Raw genomic sequence first — 21,599 nt, 5'->3', positions numbered from 1 at the left:
TGCCATCTTTTTTTTTAAATGTATAGACTAGCGCTTGACTGTTATCACACCTGATGGAAAGTGAGATACAGTCTAAGATGGAGCGCGCTTGCCTAGAAGATGCGTATTCACTCTAGACTTGAAGGTACCCATATTGTACGTGGCGGTGGAAAACGGAAGTCGGGAGGGTATTCCAGACCTTGGCGGTGCGTATCAGAAACGAGGAAGCAAAACGTTTCGTACGGGTCTTAGATACGTCAACTACGTACGGGTGCAGATCTTTTCGAACTGCGATGCAGTTCTATGGTAAAAAGGTGGATCTATGAGCAATGACCAATCGCAATAAGATGGCTCATTTACTCTACTGCGTTCTAATTTCAAATTTAGGTTTTTTTTTTTTATTTGTCCATCAAGATAACATTAAAAAGCCAATCGCGAGATGACACAATCGTTCCATTTAGAACACCGACGGTCCCTTGACGTAGTTACTTTGACCGGTTGTCAATACTAGTCTGGGGTCGATTTAAAGTCGAAAACACCTGGTCAAGTTATTTGCATATAACATAATAACTATTTATTTTAAGGCGTCATTTTTTTACAATCGAGTTTCATTCGAGCTAGACATAAGAAAGCAAAATTTTCAAAAGTTATTATTCAGTATAATTATTTAATGCTAGTACCGATTTTGAATGTAGATTCTACCGAGAAAAACCAGCAAGACACTAACTAGTTGCTCTTGTTCATCAATATATATAATGTACATACATGTAATATTTACATGCGGTTTAAATACTCGTAGTGTAACGTAACAGCCTGTGAATGTCCCGCTGCTGGGCTAAAGGCCTCCTCTCCTCATTTTGAGAAGAAGGTTTGGAGCTTATTCCGCCACGCTGCTCCAATTCGGGTTGGTGGAATACACATGCGTCAGAATTTCAGTGAAAATTAGACACATGCAGGTTTCCTTACGATGTTTTCCTTCACCTTAAAGCACGAGATGAATTATAATCACAAATTAAGCACATGAAAATTCACTGGGCCATCTCGGCCCTTATATACTCCGTAATACTTAAGTACAAATTAGTTTAAGCACAGCTTCTTGCATTCATCTCTAGCAATATCATCATATATATATATATACCTGTATGCATGCAATACACACACACTCAAATCCTCTACATTCATAACTAAAGGTTATGTAATAACACTTTCAACATTAGAACCGAGAAAACTTATTGAAATATTTGGATAATAATCAGACGAAAATGTTGATGAATTTTCTTGAATAATTTCATCTATATTTTTATAATCGAATCACTATCGAGTATCGTTAGTAGACGCTCGGCTACGACTCTATCTCTAAAATATATATATATATGTGTGTTTCAGTTTAATTAGTACATTTATATGCGCGGACATAGAGATATTGTGTATAACGTAACTTGTGGCATATATTAACTAATTTTAGACGACGTATTAAGTAAAAGAAAACAATAATATATATATATATATATATATATATATTTTTATATGCCCCGGGATGGCAAATGACTCTACTCCACCTGATGGTAAGTGGTAGTAGAGTCCAAACGCGACGACGGCCAGTACAGTCGGGAAGAATGTTCTGTACTAGCCGTCCCCGCCTTGCCGGCCCGCGAGATGCCTCTTCACGCCTCGTTTGAAGGAACCCGGGTTGTAAGAGGAGGGGAACACGTGAGCTGGAAAGGAATTCCATTCTTTGGTAGTGCGACAAAGAAAGGAGTTGCCAAATTTCTTTGTGCGCGATGGAATTGATGTCACAGTTAGGCGGTGACATCGAGAACCAGCTCGCGTGGACTTAAGAAGGAAGGGGGAAGCAGGAATTAGAGAGAATAATTCCTCAGAGCACTCGCCGTGATACAGACGATAGAAAGCGCTCAGTGCTGCTATCTCGCGACGCAATTGTGAAGGTTCAAGGGTGTTTGTGACCTTTACGTCGCCAATAATGCGTACTGCACGTCGCTGCAACCGGTCCAAGGCCTCCATTAGGTACTTAGCGGAGCCATCCCAAAGGTGCGAGCAATATTCAACGCAAGACCGTACCTGTGTTTTGTATAACAGGCACAGTTGTTGTGGCGTGAAAAAACGCCGCACCTTGTTCAGAACTCCCGAGTTTCCGTGAAGCTGTTTTTATAATAGCCTCGATGTAATCCCTTGGACTAAGGTCGCAGCGAACGTCCATCCCCAGCATGGTGATTTTGCTTTGTATCATCAGCGGTGTGCCACAGAGGGAGGGATGAGGGTAAAATGGTGAATTTTTCGCTGTGAGAGCGCACACCTGTGTTTTCTTGGCATTAAACTCAACAAGATTATCAGAACCCCATTTGGCGATGAGCTCTAATGTCCTATCGAGTTCAATAACAAGATTCTCCCGCCTCTCCTCAGTTTCCGCCCGCCCAGCCACTGCGCGTCCGTGGTATCCATCATGCACTGTACTATCATCTGCATAGCAATGTATGTTCCCAAGAGAGAGCATATCATTGATATGCAAAAGAAAGAGTGTGGGAGATAGCACAGATCCCTGGGGGACGCCAGCATTCACTACATAGAATTGTATATATATAATTTAGATTGTAATTGTTTCGTTTAGATTGCCCACAGCTGGGCAAAGATCTCGTCCACAGCGACGGACAGGTATTTATCCACACTGTATGTTGATTTGTCACAAATTCCAGTCTTGCGTATCGTATAAAGACGTCAAAAAATATTTTATTTATAGATGTTTTTACAAATCAATTTATAAGAATTATCAAATTTCACCAAAATCGGTTCGCCGTGAAAGCTTAACAGATAGACACTGTCACTGATACTTTCACTGGTGATAGGGCTTTGTGTAAGCTCGTCTGTGTAGGTACCACCCACTCGTCAGATATTCTACCGCAAAACAGCAGTACTTCGTATTTTTGTGTTCGGGTTTTGAAGGGTGAGTGAGCCAATTTAATTACAGGCACCAGAGACATATTAGACAGGCATCTTAGTTCCCAAGGTTGGTGGCGCATTGATGATGTAAGCGATGGTTAACATTTCTTACAATGCCAATGTTTATGGACGTTGGTGGCATCATACCATCAAGTAGCTCATATGCCCGTCCGCCTACCTATACTATAAAAAAAATACAGAATTACTTTTGTATTTATAATATTACTCTAGATAGAGAAGATTTATTTCAAAGTTTATCACATATTAATATGTCGTATGGTGTTATATATGGAGCAGGGTGGTGGAATAAGCTCCAAACCTTCTCCTCAAAAAGGGAGAGGAGGCCTTAGCCCAGCAGTGGGACATTTACAGGCTGTTACTGTTACTGTTTACTATGGTGTTATACCGTAGAAATTACCATAGTATTCTTCTCCTAGCTAACTGAGCTGATTAAACAAACCCGGTGCCATTCGTCGATGAAAACATACTCAGGACTCGTCAGAACCGATCCGAACCTTAGAATAACAAATATGTATAATATCTAAACTAATATTTATATAAAAAACTGTAAATATGTTGTTTGTCCGTCAGGCGCGTGCTGCGTGTTCAATATTTGTATCGTGTCGTATCTTATCAATGGCGTTCTGGAGGAATATTTTATTTAACATATAATTCTAGATTATTTTGGATTTTTTTCGTATCGAATTAAAGTATTATGTGACAGATATATATATATGAACTTGAACCTTTACAATTGCGTCGCGAGATAGCAGCACTGAGCGCTTTCTATCGACTGTATCACGGCGAGTGCTCTGAGGAATTATTCTCTCTACTTCCTGCTTCCCCCTTCCTTCATAAGTCCACGCGAGCTGGTTCTCGATGTCACCGCCTAACTGTGACATCAATTCCATCGCGAACAAAGAAATTTGGCAACTCCTTTCTTTGTCGCACTTCCAAAAAATGGAATTCCTTACCAGCTCACGTGTTCCCCTCCTCTTACAACCCGGGTTCCTTCAAACGAGGCGTGAAGAGGCATCTTGCGGGCCGGCAAGGCGAAGGCGGCTAGTGCAGAACGTTTTTCCCGTCTGTACTGGCCGTCGTCGCGTTTGGACTCTACTACCACTTACCATCAGGTGGAGTAGAGTCATTTGCCCTCCCGGCGAATATAAAAAAATAAAAAATAAAAATATATATATATATATATATATACATACATATACATACACCTTCCACACCATCCTGACATAAGAGCGAAGCCGCGACCAAAAACTATTTTGATATAAAATGCACTGTGTGTACGTAACTTAATGATAATTTATTTATTTAGGATTACCTGCGTGCAGTACAGTAACAGCATGTAAATGTTTCACTGCTGGGCTGAGGCCTCCTCTCCCTTTTGAGGAGAAGATTTGGATTCTTATTCCACCACGCCGCTCCAATGCTTGGTTGAATACACACGTGGCAGAGTTTCAATGAAATAAGACACGTGCAGGTTGCCAACATGACAATACAGTAATAATAATGAATTAAAAGTTAACATGAACAGGTCTAAGGTTAAAATTTGTCATACTTATAGGCAGCCTCCGTAATGGAGACACTAAGCGTCTATAATAATAATGAAAGAAATGAAATATTTATAATTACATATATAGATAAATTGCTTTGTATATAACATCTTTACATATTTAATTTAAATTTATTTATTTTAAAATTTATTTTTTATTCTCTCCCACAGACAATAATGTTTACATTTTCTTTTTTTATAATATATATAAATACAGTTATATGTGGGATACAGGAGCCCAAACTAGGTTGCCCTGTGCTAAGGGTCTCCTGGACATATAAATGTTGTTTACCGAAAGTTCGCCGAAAAAGCCAGGGGATCAATTCTACTGACAAATTGTCACTTTATCGCAATCGAATCGAAGCGTGATCGTTGCCGTTTTTCCGTTTTACTATTGTTTGATTTAATTATCGACTATTGTTATAAGGGTTAAGAATTAAGTTTGGTTTTGACACAACGGTATATGTTAACATCATACCGGTTCGGTTCCGGATGATTCAAAGTTGGATCGGAATTGAATCGGGAACGTATCGCATTCGTTATAAATAAGTAGAATTCGGTCCATGTATAGACCACTCTAACGGCAGGCATATAAGAAAATATAATATAATTAAACATAAAGATAACAATACAACTTAGTCCTAAATTAATCTATGGTATTTAATGCGGATTTGTGAAAAAATGGGGTTTTAAATACCGACGGAGTTAAGTGGAGTAGTAAAGTCGTAAAATACATGGTTTATTTGTGTGGTATTGCTTCTGCTATTGGAATATGATATACAGAGTTCGATGTGTAGCCGGACGAAGCCGTGGCGAATTAATAGCTAAATATAATTAAGGAAAATTCCTTAAAATTACTCAAACGCTAACGCTTTAAATACAATCAGGTGTATTATTCACAAGGAGCGCGCGTAAATTTTTCACGCGGGTGCTTGACCCGGGCTATTTCCGACACGGGAATCGAACCGGGGCTTTATCGCTCGGGGGAACGACACAGCGATTAGTCCAAGTTAAGAAATTTGACGATTTATAAACTTACACACAGATATATAGTATTTATATGGAACGCGTCAAATATAAAAATTTCCTACTAAACAAACTTATAATTTTTTTTATTTTATGCACAAACTCGCAGGGGTGGGTGTAGATTGCGCTCTTAAATTTATTTTATTAACAACGCAGCGGTTGTTTTGACGATCCCATCGAACGTATTCATTACCACTTTAAATTTAATCGATAAAAATATTTATAATTCAGTATGATATTGTGAAAAATATATAAATATAAAAAAATAAATAACAATCCAAAAAATGATTACTGTCAACACTGCCTCGTCCTATATACTTATATCATGACGTCATTCATTCAAAATTCGTAGATCGTTGTTAAGACGCTTCCATAAACTTATAACTTTAAAAAACTTATCGGAAATTACAATAATCAAATTTAACGTCATCAATGAAAAGTTCACTTATTTGAAATAAATAAGTAAATTATAAATATATAAGCCTGTGAGTGTTCCAGTGGCTAAAGGCCTCCTCTCCTCTTTTTGACGAGAAGGTTTGGCAGAATTTCATTGAAATTAGACACATGCTGGTATCCTCACGATGTTTTCCTTCACCGTAAAGCACGAGATGAATTATAATCACAAATTAAGCACATGAAAATTCAGTTGCCCGGCTTTCAACCCACGAACATCGGTTAAGATTCACGCGTTCTTACAACTGGGCCATATCTACTCTTAAAAATAAATTACCAATCCCTTTTTTTCACGTTACAAAAACATATATATATATATATATATATATATATATATATATATATTGTTGAATTTTCAAATTGAAAACCTAGACCAAAAATAAAATAGCGCAATAACGGAACACGCTTCATCTCCTACCTTGTCGGACACCGGACGCGTCGCACTTAGCAAGTTATCCCGCATCTTAGTGTCCGGTCGTATATACAATTAAACAATTATCCATCGATTGCCAGCGCATCCACTTACCTGTAAAAAGAGAATTCGTTATTATTGTTTGTAACACATTGAAACGTATTTACTTCATTATGACGCGATTAGCAATTAATTCTTTCATGTACGCCGCTAGTTGTATCAATTGCGCGATCACTAGTAAACGTCCTCTTGAAGACTTGTTTAGTGAAAAACTCAGCGGTGCTTGCCCAGGTCTACACCTGCAATTGTTCGTAACGATTCACGTCTCCTAGTCCGTTGATAATCTTGGCTTTACATTAATTTAACGATTACTATTTATTTAAAAGAATATATTCAACATACCACTTCATTATTCACTGTCAATAATCTAACAACGGTTCGCAGAGTATCACCGTAGTCCTGAGAAGAACCGGCATGCATTAATGCAATACAAAACTGTCAAAGTCAAATTCTTTGTAATACCTTAGTAATAAGTTGAACGTACGAAAGAAATTCAACAATAACTGTGTAAAGAATTTAGATTAAAAAATAAAATCGTAGTTGAAACTTCGCTTATATAATCTCAAGCTCATGTCATCATAGAAGAGTAAGATGCTTTTGAAGATATTCACCACGATAAACAGAATATTGTCAGTGCGTTTGCAACCGTACCGTATGAGGTGTCCCATGTGCGGTTTGTTGATTTTCGAAATTTACTTGATTTAAAAATGTAACTATTGAGTTTCATGCCGGTTCTTATAGATATATTCTACGTTGCGAACAAGTTAACTTACAAGATGCCTGTAAGGGTCCACTATAGCCATTCAGCCAGTCATGTTCTATATAAAATTAAAACAAAGCATAACTGTATCTATCTATCTGTATAGAGATAAAGAAAAATTACTTCATTCAATGATAAAGCAAAAAAACTAAACGTAAAAGCAATATTAAGCTAACGGACGTAAATAAATTCAGGATCGTAAAAGGCTGTATACCTGTGAACACATCGCCATATGCCTTAAAATCTTAAGTCGCCATTGTTCGGAACCGAATCGAAAAGAAAAAAAAACATGATCTTTCGAACATCTGGCGCTTGACACCCCCGAACACCCTCCACAAGCGAAATGGATGCACAACGAGATGCGAGGTTGGAGCGAGACGGGTGGAGCGATTGTTACTATGCACCCTCGCGGCAAAAAATCAAAAATTGGATGCGCGCACGCATCTAGCGCTGTTCCGTTTCCGAATTTGAAATGTAAATTTTACGAGATTTAGTTTCTTATCCTCTACAATATTATAATAAATAGAAGAGTAGAACATTATATATAAGCATAGTTAATATTGTTTTCATATATGTTTTTAAATACATATTTATGTATATAACAATATAATAGTCTAATAAGTATTATATAAAACGATTATTCAATTTTAAAATATCAAGAAGATAATTATTTGAAATAATTAAATTATATAGACGCTACAAACGTTACCAACATATGTTTTAGATAAAGTAAAATAAAACAATGTGAAAAGAACAACTTCTTATACTACTATTTTGCATTAAAGTATAAATAATCTTAAATTTATGTATCTTAAATATATAATGCTCAACTATGTTATATACATATGTATATTTGAATTATAAAAACTCATTAACGAATAGCTTATTACTACTAGTAATAATTCGAATACCGTAACCGTAACAGCCTGTGAATGTCCCACTGCTGGGCTAAAGGCCTCCTCTCCTCTTTTTGAGGAGAAGGTTTGGAGCTTATTCCACCACGCTGCTCCAATGCGGGTTGGTAGAATTCACATGTGGCAGAACTTCAGTGAAATTAGACACATGCAGGTTTCCTCACGATGTTTTCCTTCACCGTAAAGCACGAGATGAATTATAATCACAAATTAAGCACATGAAAATTCAGTGGTGCTTGCCCGGGTTTGAGCCCACGATCATCGGTTAAGATTCACGCGTTCTTACCACTGGGCCATCTCGGCTTCGAATACCACTACTAGTAATTAGTAATGTGCCGTTGCCAGTTTACAAATTTATAATACGAACAAAAGGTTTATGACGTTTTTCAAATTTTGCAAATTCCATTACACAAAGAGCAATTGTAAAACATCTGTTTTGACGACCATTGTTGGAGGCGTGAAAAACAAACAGGTCATAGATAATATTGTTTTATTTTTAAAATCCGAAATTCCCACGGAAGGCCAGGAAGCAATAGCCAACCCTAAGCTACCTTTCGAAAATTAAAGGAAAAAAAAAAACGCCCGCATACTTTCGTATTCGAACATCTGTCCTGTCGGGTTTCATCTATCCCTTTCGTTTATGTTGTATTTGTATACATACGTCTCGCTCGCATGCAACGTCAGGTATTACGTACTTAGTCACTTGCACACTTGTAAGTAATACGCAAGTGTGTCTGTGTGATTGTCAGTACACTAGTTTTCGTATAATTGACAAGTCTGTGATGTACAACGGTGTAAACAATGCAACTTTAATTTATTAGTATATTATAGTATAGTTTATTGTTAAGGTTTTTTGTTTTAAATATATTCTTTGGACAGTAAAATAATCTTTTATTTCAGTAACAGCCTATGAATACCCCACTGCTGGGCTAAGGCCTCCTCTCCCTTTTTGAGGAGAAGGTATGTCATTCAATATTTGAAATAAAATACTAAGTGAGTTATAAAAAAAAAAGATTTATCAATTAGAATAAGAGGGTTATGAGTTTTAGTTCATCTAAAATGAACGTTGGAACATAAAAATATTTATAGTTTTAATCAATATTTTGATTTCTAATGAGTATGAGTAAGTTTTATATACTATTATATATTTTGATATATATAACAGTAACAGCCTATTAATGTCCCACAGCTGGGCTAAGGCCTCCTCTCCCTTTTAAGAAGAAGGTTTGGAGCTTATTCCACCACGCTGCTCTAATGCGGGTTGGTAGAATACACATGTGGCATAATTTCAATGAAATTATACACATGCAGGTTTAGGCCATTTCGGCTTATGATATATATATATATATATATATATCAAAATACAAAAAAGTTACAATAAAAACAGCTAAGCCAAAACTTACATCCTTTAAAGCACATTAAATGCGCGTTTTCTGTATTAAACCACGCGTCCTATTGACAACATGGCAGATAATTCGTGCTAACCCATCTCGGCATCTTTGGCATCCAACGTGGCGCCATCTGCACTTGTATTTATAAAAAAAAAAAGATTAATTCGGCTTCTATTATTGTTAATGGAATTAAAGAATATTCTTCGCAAATATATAAGCAGTATCAAACGATATATATATATATATATACTGTTGTGTATAGTTCATATTTAATATATAATTATTTATAATGCATCACTATCGACTTTAAATCGACATTCAAAAAGCTGTTTTTCATATCATAGCTCTTGCGAGGTCTCGACCAATGATATCCCTTCAATTCATGGTCAGAGTTGTGTTCATATGCCTCTACTCCTCTTTTGATTGTAATGAGCTTTTATTTATTTATTTATAGAATAGGAAGGCGGACGAGCATATGGGCCACCTGATGGTAAGTGGTCACCAACACCCATAGACATTGGCATTGTAAGAAACGCCAACCATCGCCTACATCGCCAATGCGCCACCAACCTTGGGAACTAAGGTGTTATGTTCCTTGTGCCTGTAATTACACTGGCTCACTCACTCTTCAAACCGGAACACAACAATATCAAGTACTGCCGTTTTGCTGTAGAATATCTGATGAGTGGGTGGTACCTACCCAGACGAGCTTGCACAAAGCTCTACCACCAGTAATATAAAATAAAGCTTTAAGTCTAAAACATCGTATGAAATCAGATGAAACAGTTACTTTGGCAACGAAGTAGCACTGCAACTAGAGTTAAAGGCTTCATTTTTATTTTATATATTTATTAAGGATCTCCAACAAAAGATACACGCTTGCGAGTACATTACATCGTGGAATAATATTTTAAAATATTCCCTCCTTCAATTAAAGGAGACCACAGCAAGCACATGAATACTGACTACACAGAAATTAAAAAAATTATAAACTAAATGTTACATAGTGGTACTCAATAAAACATAGAAACCACCATATCCGATTATCAATTAAATATTCCTTCAACACCGTTGATATAATTAATGAATATTAATATATATATTTCAATCTATAATTCACAATAACCATATTTAAATTTAACTAATAGATAAGTATGATAGAAAAAATTGTCGCGTACGAATTATTTAACATATACTGCACGCCACCCCGTTTTAACACAATTATAGAGGTACTTGTAACAAACGAAAATGACTTCAAATGCTACGGTTTTAAAGTTCAATTTTCAATAAAATAATATATATGCTTTGTACCTATTTATATATAGTCCGTCATGCATAAAACTGGGGGCGCCCGCGCACCCTAACTTGATGATTTTCTGTCCCTTTCGAATGAGCGAGGGTGGAAGGAGACGATAAGGACATTTACAGATTAATCGTTTTTATTATAGCTTTGTTATTTCTGAATTTAAAGTCGCATTTTCCATATTCGACCGCTGTACGAAATTGTTATAAAAACGTATTATTTTAATAACTTCAAATGTACTCAGATTCTAAATCTAACGTATAATTTGGAACATTTAAGGTGTACAATCATTTTCATACATGCGTCTTATTAAAAATATCAAATTGATTAAAAAAAATAACGACAATAGACAAATGACAGGAGATCCCTTGGATGTGTAAGTAGTAGAGAATAAAAAGCGATTAAATACCACATAAAAAGTCAAGGCGATTCAAACGCTACACGTAGAACCAGCCTTAGGTTACAAGTACGAACCTTCCGTCTCACTCTCGCCGTGCGACAAACAACTTACTCACATTATTACTATTACTTTGAACACGGGATTTTTATAATTTACATTATAGTATTTATAACATCTTACGCGTTTTTTTAATCTTTAATATTAGTAATTAATATTATTATAAATGAGAGTTTGTTTGTTACACTTTCAAGACTTAACTTCTTAACCGATCATCATGAAATACACACACGTTGTCAAGGGAACAGAAAAAGACAGAGGACCTAGCACGCGCCACATCCCGAGACCAGTTATTTATTTTCAAAATCAAACTATATTTTATTGAAGTAGGTTCTTGCAAGCAAAATTTGTCCATACCCACCTGGAATGGTAGCAAAAAAGCTAGAATATTTTCCCATTTGAATCGCAATTATTATTAATAATATTCGACTACCAAAGATATTTAAATAAATATTTGGTCCAAATCCGTCCATAAAAATGACGTAAATTCTAATCAAACTGAGCTCTGGTTTATTAAGGAAGTAATAAGAAATTTTACAATCTTTTTGATAATAATAATGAAATAATAAATAGTATCCCGTGGTACAAGTCCATCTGGGTAGGTAACACAGACAGCAGTGCCATTAGCAAGACCTCATTTCATTACTCACCCTTGAAATATTGACAACCGACTCATGTTGATATAATATTATTACATTTAACGAACGTTTTCTGCGACGAATTTCGAGATAGTTCTTTCAGAATAGTCCTAAAGATATTCGTTCGCCGAACAGCAATATTTAGTATTGTCGGTTCCGGTTTACAAAGCGAATGAGGTATTGTGACTAAATGCGATTTAAAAAGGGTCTAACATCTTAATTCCCAATGTTAGTGACGCATTGACCTTGTGAGGGATGCTTAATATTTTTTTCAAATCCAATATCTTTGGGTAGTATAGTAACAGCCTGTATATGTCCCACTACTGGGCCAAGGCCTCCTCTCCCTTTTTGAGGAGAAGTTTGGGTAGTGGTATATATACTATCAGGTGGCTTTTTGGTAGTCTGCAGTCTACTAAATTCATATGTTACCATATTTTCATGTAACCGTTAGTTCATTGCATTCAGTAAGAGAGATTCATCAGTTCACATTACACAACTAAACTTTAGTCATGCTGTTACAAAAACATCCAAAAGTCAAAGTAATGAATGAGTTCGTTTTCATTTTCACAACCGGGTCACTATCCTCGTATGGTCAAAGGCCCCAACAGCTGTTGATTCGACGACAAAACGTGCGCGTGAGTCGATTAGTGCAGCGACACATCGTGCTCGATTGGAAGATTTTTTTTTTTTATAAAATGAAAATTAAGTTAATACTTGATTTGTTTCGAAATTTTAATTTTAAACATAAATTCGATTCCCACCCAGGACAGACATTTGTGTGCATGAATATGTCTGTTTGTCCTGAATCTGGGTGTAATTATCTATATAAGTATGTATTTACAAAAGAAAAGTAGTATATGTAGTATATCAGTTGTCTGGTTTCCATAGCACAAGCTTTGTACAAGCTTAATTTGGGATGAGATAGCCGTGTGTGAATAATGTCCCAGGAGATTATAATATTATATATTATTATTATCAATACGACTTACACGTTAATATTATGACAAACGATAATCTTTATATATATATATATATATATAATTATTTTGTACCTAGTTATGTCACTACACTCCTCCAAGTATAATTTCCTCAAACACATCTCGACACAAAACACAATCCCCTAAATGTGGAGATACCATTACAGCAGTTAACATTCGCAGGATACGAAAGCCTTAATATTTTCTGCCGTTATATATTTAAATTTAATTACATAATTAACTTATGGAGATGCAAGGTTTATTTCGTTTAAATTTATATCTTATTTTATTGTGCAACTTATGCGTGTGCACGGCATATATCTATATATATTGTTTGTGATTATCTGTGAAAGCCGAGATGGCCCAGTGGTAAGAACATGTGAATCTTAACCGATGATCGTGGGTTCAAACCCGGGCAAGCACCACTGAATTTTCATGTGCTTAATTTGTGATTATAATTCATCTCGTGCTTTACGGTGAAGGAAAACATCGTGAGGAAACCTGCATGTGTCTAATTTCACTGAAATTCTGCCACATGTGTATTCCACCAACCCGCATTGGAGCAGCGTGGTGGAATAAGCTCCAAAACCTTCTCCTCAAAAAGAGGAGAGGAGGCCTTTAGCCCAGCAGTGGGACATTCACAGGCTGTTACGGATTATCTGTGGATCCTAGCACTGGCAACATACACATTGTAGCTGTCAGGGGTTTCTTTTTTTTTCTATTCTTTTTACGCGCGGTTACCATGGTAACTGTTATCTGTCAGGGTGACATATCGATGTGATCTGTAAATGATTTTTATCGCATGATAAGCTTATTTGTATTGTTTCGTTCGTGTATTGATAAAATGTTGTTAAATTCGTAATTTTGTGTTTAATTACTTGTTTTTAGTTGGTATTTTATTTCTGTCCTGAAATATAGACATAAACGCTTGTACGTTGGTTTATGATTAATATATATCGACAACGTTCGACCGATCACCATGACATATAAATGTAATTTTTCTTGAGGAAGGCTATGCTTTCCACTCTGTTGTAATTCGCTACTAGATGGCGCTACAGGACGTCAACCTATGTACCGTTGCATCGATCATCAATACAATTGGGGTATATAACCCATTCTAAGGGGGAAGTAAAAATAAAATAAAAATTTGACCGTGAATTTACGTGATATCATATACTACATGACTAATCTATGGTATTCATTGTGGACGTAAAGATGACGTCCTGATATGACGACGAAGTAGTTATCGGCACTTCGGAAGTGAAATAAAACTCCACCACTCATGAGACCACCACCCACTCATCAGATATTCTACCGCAAAACAGAAGTACTTGGTATTGTTGTGTTACGGTTTGAAGGATGAGTGAGCCAGGTTAATTTCAGGCATTGGCGATGTAAGCGATGGTGATGCGATGGGCGTTGGTGACCACTTACCTTGAGGTCGCCCATATGCTCGTCCGCCTAACTATACTATAAAAAAAATCACGACAATTTTCATAGTACAAGTAATGCTAACGCTGATACACACACACATACACACTGTATGTGTGTGTGTATCTATTAACGTATTCAAAGCGTTTGTCGTTTAATAAATAACGTAACGTAATTAGTGATTACGTTAATCCGAGTTAATCATTACCGATTTTTATCATTAGCTCATTTCATTCCTGTGTAGAAAGTGGGCTCGCTGCTTGTTACGTGAACGAATTAATGAGATGAGGCGAACAGAATACACTTATCTAAATAGACTACATTACAACTTTTGTACATACAAGAGAACTACTATTCGCCCGCGTGTCAGAGAGAGGGGCGAGTGTTAGGTAAAAGATGCCTATGTCCATCCTTGGGTTTCAAGCTTGTTTCGTTTCAAATTTTATCAAAATCAGTTCAGTGTTACTTTCGCATTTATAATATTTGTATTGGTAATATTATATGATTACATTATTTGGTATTTATTTCGTGAGGGAATGCTTATACTCACTCGATATTACAAAACAAAGCACCTCCGCTGCGTCTGTATGTCTGTTTGTTGCGACGCGATAAGCTCATAAACTACAAATCTAATGTTGTAAACATTAGATAAAGTGATTCACGATGAAGGTTAAAGTGTATAATTCATTATGGTTTTGTGAAAATTGGATGAAATATGACGATGATTGTTGAACGTGTAAAAAATCATACGTACTGGGATACCAAAAGGGTTACATGTATTACGATACAAATTGTCTATCTGGACCCTGATTCTACACGTGTAGAATCAGTTAAGGCAGAACACATCAATCAGCACATCTTGTCACCATCAAATTAAAATTATTGGTCGAAACATACAGACCAAGGTTGTTTTAAAACATGGCTTGTTAATAATTAACGACCTTACATCTAATTAAAATAGGACAGTCCGGTCCTGAGCTAAGCCATGGCGCCCCTCGGCCACCGGTTCCCATGGTTTCTGTAGTTCCACCGTCGCACGCGCACCTGCTACGGGCCGACCAATTGCGAGCGAGCCCGACTCGCTCGACACGTGGTAGGAACGGCAGGGGATAATTCTGAGGTTATGAAGGTTATGAAGATTATTCCGAATCGTATTTCGATCTCATGTAAGTTGAGATATCGTCCTGGTCTGCAGTATATATTGGCATGTTTTTTTAAATCTATACTAACATTACATATGCGAAAGTAGCTGTGTGTCTGTTACGCTTTCAAGGCTATACAAGTGAACCGATTTTGATCAAATTTGGTATGTAGCAATCTTGAGCCCCAAGTAAGAAACAAACATGTAGGTAAAACCGTGGTGGAGAATGATATAAATAAATAAATATACAATAGCTTAGCGTTATAAAACTCAAGTTCTCTAGCGATGTAAGACTCGCAAGTTCAATCCTGACTTCTCGAATAGTCATAAGTCATTGCTATCTAAATATACTAGTTAAATATTAACTATGGCAACCTACTATATAACTATACATATAACTATAGGCAACCGATCGTTTTTGATATTGAGTTACTAATGACGAGCAGTTAAAATTACTCAAAAAATTTTTTTACGTTACATGCATCTTCGAAACTCATGAAGCGTTTTTTTGGGACGTGTTTGAATTAAACCATGACGTAGACAAATACGTATTAGTTGGCAAAACGAATATTATCATGTATCAATTAATATATCATGAACAAATTTTTAATCGTACAAAGTCGACACAAGTCACTATTTATCTCGGGCGAAGTCTTCCGATTCCCTATAAACAATAAATTGTTTTATTCAATACAAAACGTTGAGGAATTAGCTATCACATTTGATATATATATACTTAAACCGTATTACGAGTTCTAAATGAATGGTATAAGGTTCAAAATCGTTTAAATTCCGATACGTGCGCGAACGAGATGTTTCGTTTCGGAATAATATATTCAAAGTGCAGACAGATAGATCACGTCAACGTGATACTGTGTGTAGGTATTGTATTTAGTTCAATAGTTTTATATTACTTCCGCGTTTTAATAGATATGATGGAAACGACGAACATACATTTAATTTTATATTATCTGTGGGCAGATGGTGAGGACATTAGCTGATCATGTAAGAAGCCACCAAGGAGACTGGTACTTATTAAAAATACGTATGGCGTTATTTTGAACGATAAACGAATTAATATAATATGGACACATTAAAATATATATTAAGTTAAACTACAGCCAAAACTACATTAAAACCTAAAGCAAAAAAAGCAACATAAATACTATTAGATCACACAGAACACAACAACAAATAAAACGAGGTGCAACAATGATGGAATAATGCTGCAAATTAAAACGAAACAAAGAAAACAAAAACCACATCAAGTGCACAGAATACAGAACAAAAGGTGACACAAAAACAACTGTGCTAGCTACCACAACGCTCACCCATTGTGGTGGTACGTCCGCGTGCTGGTGGTGCTGGTGGTGACTGTGCCGCCGGTCCGGTTGCTGGTGGCCGTTGGCGGCCGCGCACGACGTCGCCGCCACGCCATACTGGCGCGAGAAATGTTTAATGAGATCGTGGGGCTACGACGACGCTACGATACAGTGTTATTTGTGAATGTATTGTATCACAAAATTGTTGTAATTGTTGTGACCGTGTTTAATATTACTGTAAATCACTAGTTGAAGATTTATTTGTAATTCCTCGAATAAAAATTTATAAAATGAAACTCCAATTTTCGCCTAAAGTCGAATCTTCAAAATCTCAACTTTGGAATATGAATACGACGTTTCTATATGTAACGATAAGGTCAAACGTTACTGACGCACAGCATGACTCATGTCACGTACCCTGAACTTCACACGATACAAATATTTAATAAAACACGAGATGAAAAAGAATCGCTCACACAAAACACTTACTGCAAATAAGACATACATTCAACTTTCCTAATCCATCATTATGACAACGTTGCTTATAACAAAAGAAATATGAAAGAGATAGATATATAATATGACAGACGAGGATTAGCTTTATATAATGCTATTGTATGATACACTTATACGCGGAGCGGAATCCGGACCAGCTCGAACAATATCCTTAACATAATCGCTAGCATACTGGTAACATTTTAAGTGAATAGTGTTGTGCAGTAGTAGTGTGGTAGCTTAGAAATAACAAATTGTTATCAATTTGACATTGACGTGATGTACATTGGTCGATAAAAATGTTGTTAGAAAACAAAAGACACGCGCCGATATAAGCTATTTTGTTGGTGAACAGAAGGGTGAAGTAATTACTTAATTAATTATTGTCACGTGTTATGATTCGTGATGTTTTCAAATGTGTTATTTGAATTTTTATGATTAATTAGTAGAGACTGGTAGAGTACATAAATTTGTATGTTTTGGTGTTCTATTTTTAAAAAGAGCAATTCGAGGATGTTTTAAAATCAATTTCATTTATGATTCAAATATAGCATAGTATTCATTATGCATCCACGAAAAAAAAAAAAAGCCGCGATGGCCCAGTGGTAAGAACGCGTGAATCTTAACCGATGATCGTGGGTTCAAACCCGGGCAAGCACCACTGAATTTTCATGTGCTTAATTTGTGATTATAATTCATCTCGTGCTTTACGGTGAAGGAAAACATCGTGAGGAAACCTGCATGTGTCTAATTTCACTGAAATTCTGCCACATGTGAATTCTACCAACCCGCATTGGAGCAGCGTGGTGGAATAAGCTCCAAACCTTCTCCTCAAAAAGAGGAGAGGAGGCCTTTAGCGCAGCAGTGGGACATTCACAGGCTGTTACGGATCCACGAAAATGAAGTTTTTAATGGCCAAGTTGTTATCTTAACTTGGGACGTAAAATTAAAGTTGATATAAGTAGCTAAGTGGAATAGTGATTATATAGTAATCAAGTACTGTTTGTAGTGCACAATATAAGCTACTTACAAATCGTATTCCTTCGATTGGAATACACATGTAGTAATTAATCAATTTAATCTTCACACTACTTAATCAATTATTATAATTTTTGGCAATATTATCGAATTCAGTGTCACCTTATAATTGAGGCATAATGTAAATACAAAAACCTCTTTCATATGTGTTTTATGTGCGTTTCATTTGTGGTAATTTAAATAAATATATAAATTAAAAAATGAAGTTATTCCTTACACCGTTGGTTGCCTTAAAGGGATCGCTAAAATTGTATGCTGCTTTTATTTAGACTGTATCCATGATTTGTAATTTTTTCTTTTTGTGTACAATAATGTAATTAAGTAAGTGAATTATTGTTTCATTATTAATTGTTTCAGCTTTTCTCTGACATCTAGTTCGATTAGAGAATCGAATGCTACTAAATGCAATTGAGACATTCGTCTAAATTTATGTCAGACAATTTCGAGTACAGCGATACTACTAGGGTTTTTTTTTATCTAGAAGTAATACATTAGGACAGTCCCTTGAGCTGTATCGTGTCAATTTAACGACGATCATTGCGTTACACGTCCATCGATTTAGAGTTTTATTCTTACAAAATAAACTCTTTAGTATCGAAAGCATTTCAAGTACAGCACCATTTCGGTGAGTTCAATTTACGATAAGTCAAAAACCTATTATAAAAATCGTCTTATCGAGCGTCAAATGTATAAATAATTGTAGACGATAAAGAAATAATTATTAGGATACATGAATATAAGCCATTACATACATATTGAATAATGACCAGACATTAGACATAATTGTAAATCTATTAATATTAATATCGACCTGCTTATATACCCTATATAAGTACGTACGTAGTAAAAAAAGAACACCAAAAATAAAAAACAATTGTAACATAAATCTATACAAAATATACACAGACAGAACATCATTTTTACTGGTGGTAGGGCTTGTGCAAGCTCGTCTGGGTAGGCGCCACCCACTCATCAGATATTGTACCGCAAAACAGCAGTACTTGGTATTGTTGTGTTCCGGTTTAAAGGGTGAGTGAGCCAGTGTAATTACAGGTACAAGGGACATAACATCTTAGTTGCCAAGGTTGGTGGCGCATTGACGATATAAGCTATGGTTAACATTTCTTACAATGCCAACGTCTATGGGCGTTGGGGACCGCTTACCATAAGGTGGCCCATATGCTCGTCCGCCAACCTATACTATAAAAAAAATCCGGATTTTGCTAACTAACTCTATATATAAATATACCGTAATAATTACTAAGTTATAGAAAACAAAAATGCACATACAACATGTTCATATAAAATGTTATATACATATATAAATGTCCTTTGTACGTGCGTATTGTACGTATGTACATGTATATGGCACAAGTATTAGCCACTCGGCTGAGCGCGTCTCCAGTTTTATAGTCAGAGTAATGTCTTTGAACTGTCGCCGACAAAAGTGGTTCCATCCCTTAATAGTGTACTCCGAGGACTTCATATTTAGTCGGTTTTCATATATGAAATATAATTATAAATGTATATAAAAGAGATAATCTTATAATCAAGTTTTTAAAAATCGGTCAAAAAATCTATAATAAAACTAGCTCCTCCCCATAAAGTTGATATTCTTTCTTAGCGGAATTTGTTATAACATAGTAACAGCCTGTGAACGTTCTACTGCTGGGCTTCCTCTCCTTTTTTGAGGTGTCGGTTGGTGCAATACACATTTTGCCTTACCCGCAGAGAACGCGATGATAAACACAAATTAAGCACATGAAAATTCAGTGGTGCTGATGAACAATATTTCAACTCTTTACACGCAATCGTTTTAGCCGTGCGTTGATAGAGATGGAGTCGGTTTGGACAAAAGATTTTATATATTATTTATTACATTATAAACCTAAATTCAAAAAAAGAATGTAAAATGGCTAATTTACATATATAGACCATTAATTGAGAAAGGTTATAATAATAAATCAGCATAAAATATACAAAATAAAATCCATTCAAATAATATTATAATAGAATTTTATGGATAACTTAATTTAATAAGTTAAAGAAATGAATCAGATAATTTAAAATTAAAATAATAATATTTAACATCAAGTTGTAAAATTTTCAAACCATTCAATAAATAAATCTATGCAATTAAATTCTTGGCTTTATAAGCTGGCGCCACCCATGGGGAGGGATAGCAGTAACGTTTGACGCTAATCTATATATATACTATAAATGAGAAAGTAACTCTGTTCGTCTGTTACGCTGTCACGGCTAAACCACTGGACTGATTGCGATGAAATTTTGTATTAAAACTTAAAAATTAAGGAAGGACCCTTCCCTTTTTTTAACACTGGAAAAACGCATTATTCGTTTCCCCCACGTGAGAGTTGCCGGTGTCCAAGGCGCCGAGTGCGACCCGAATATCGGAATATCCACTAAAAAACCAGCGGTACCCTTTTCGTCTTAACGAGGAGCGCCACGGGATCGCTTTCGGATACTACCGTGAAGGACCCCGCCCTAACATAATGCGCTTTTTATATATATTTGCCGGGAAGGCAAGTGACACTGCTCCATCTGATGGTAAGTGGTTGTAGAGTCCAAACGCGACGACGGCTAACACAATCAGGAAGAATATTCTGCACGAAACATGACTCTTCACGCCTCGTTTAAAGGAACCCAGGTGTAGGAGGAGGGGAACACGTGAGCTGGTAAATAATTCCATTATTTGGCTGGCGAAGACTATCTATTATATAAAATTCATCTCGTATTCAACAGTGAATCTCTAATTACATCAAAATCGGTAGATTCACAAACCAGTAAAACATAAAGGTGAACGTCACATGTGTCACCTTAACGCTGTGTATCATGTGCCCAAGAATCCTGAAAGGATTTAGCTTTAGACCCATGCCAAAATTATGACGGCGATTTAAATCGCATCGGTATTCTTACGAGTGACATTTTAAAGCTTGTTTTTATTTATTTATAAAACAAAGATGTTAATAATTCTAGAATAAATTAATTCATTAATTTTTGATACATATGTAGCAAGACTTTTTTATTTATTTATTATTGGAGCTGAGCGACGATCACATTGTTCCATATTTTGTTTTATATTAAAGATATAATTACATTTCTTCTTTCAAATGTCAAATCCATGACGACAGAAAGAGATAAATCTATTAACTGAACACCGTCCATAAGTAAGGTCATTAATATAAAACAAAATATGTAAATAACAAACCAATGACACAGCTGACACAAAATATATTCTTACAAGCACTCTTAAATCGTCATT

General features: G+C 35.8%; 1 protein-coding gene across 2 annotated transcripts in view; it reads right to left on the bottom strand.

Moving 5' to 3' along the window:
* Window positions 1-21,599, bottom strand: part of LOC126779185 (protein daughterless) — a 124,981-nt gene that overhangs the window by 64,749 nt on the left and 38,633 nt on the right. The window contains exon 3 of one of the 2 annotated variants that reach the window (XM_050503093.1): window positions 16,793-16,900. The exons of the other annotated variant lie outside the window; for it this stretch is intronic. Within the exon in view, the coding sequence (XP_050359050.1) occupies window positions 16,793-16,900 (108 nt within the window). The remainder of the gene's footprint in view (window positions 1-16,792; window positions 16,901-21,599) is intronic. 2 annotated transcript variants of the gene reach the window in all.

The sequence above is a fragment of the Nymphalis io genome, chromosome 28, assembly GCF_905147045.1.
Source record: "Nymphalis io chromosome 28, ilAglIoxx1.1, whole genome shotgun sequence".
Lineage (NCBI taxonomy): Eukaryota > Metazoa > Arthropoda > Insecta > Lepidoptera > Nymphalidae > Nymphalis > Nymphalis io.
The sequence above is the reverse complement of the archived record's forward strand: the minus strand, read 5'-3'. Positions and strand labels throughout refer to the sequence as shown.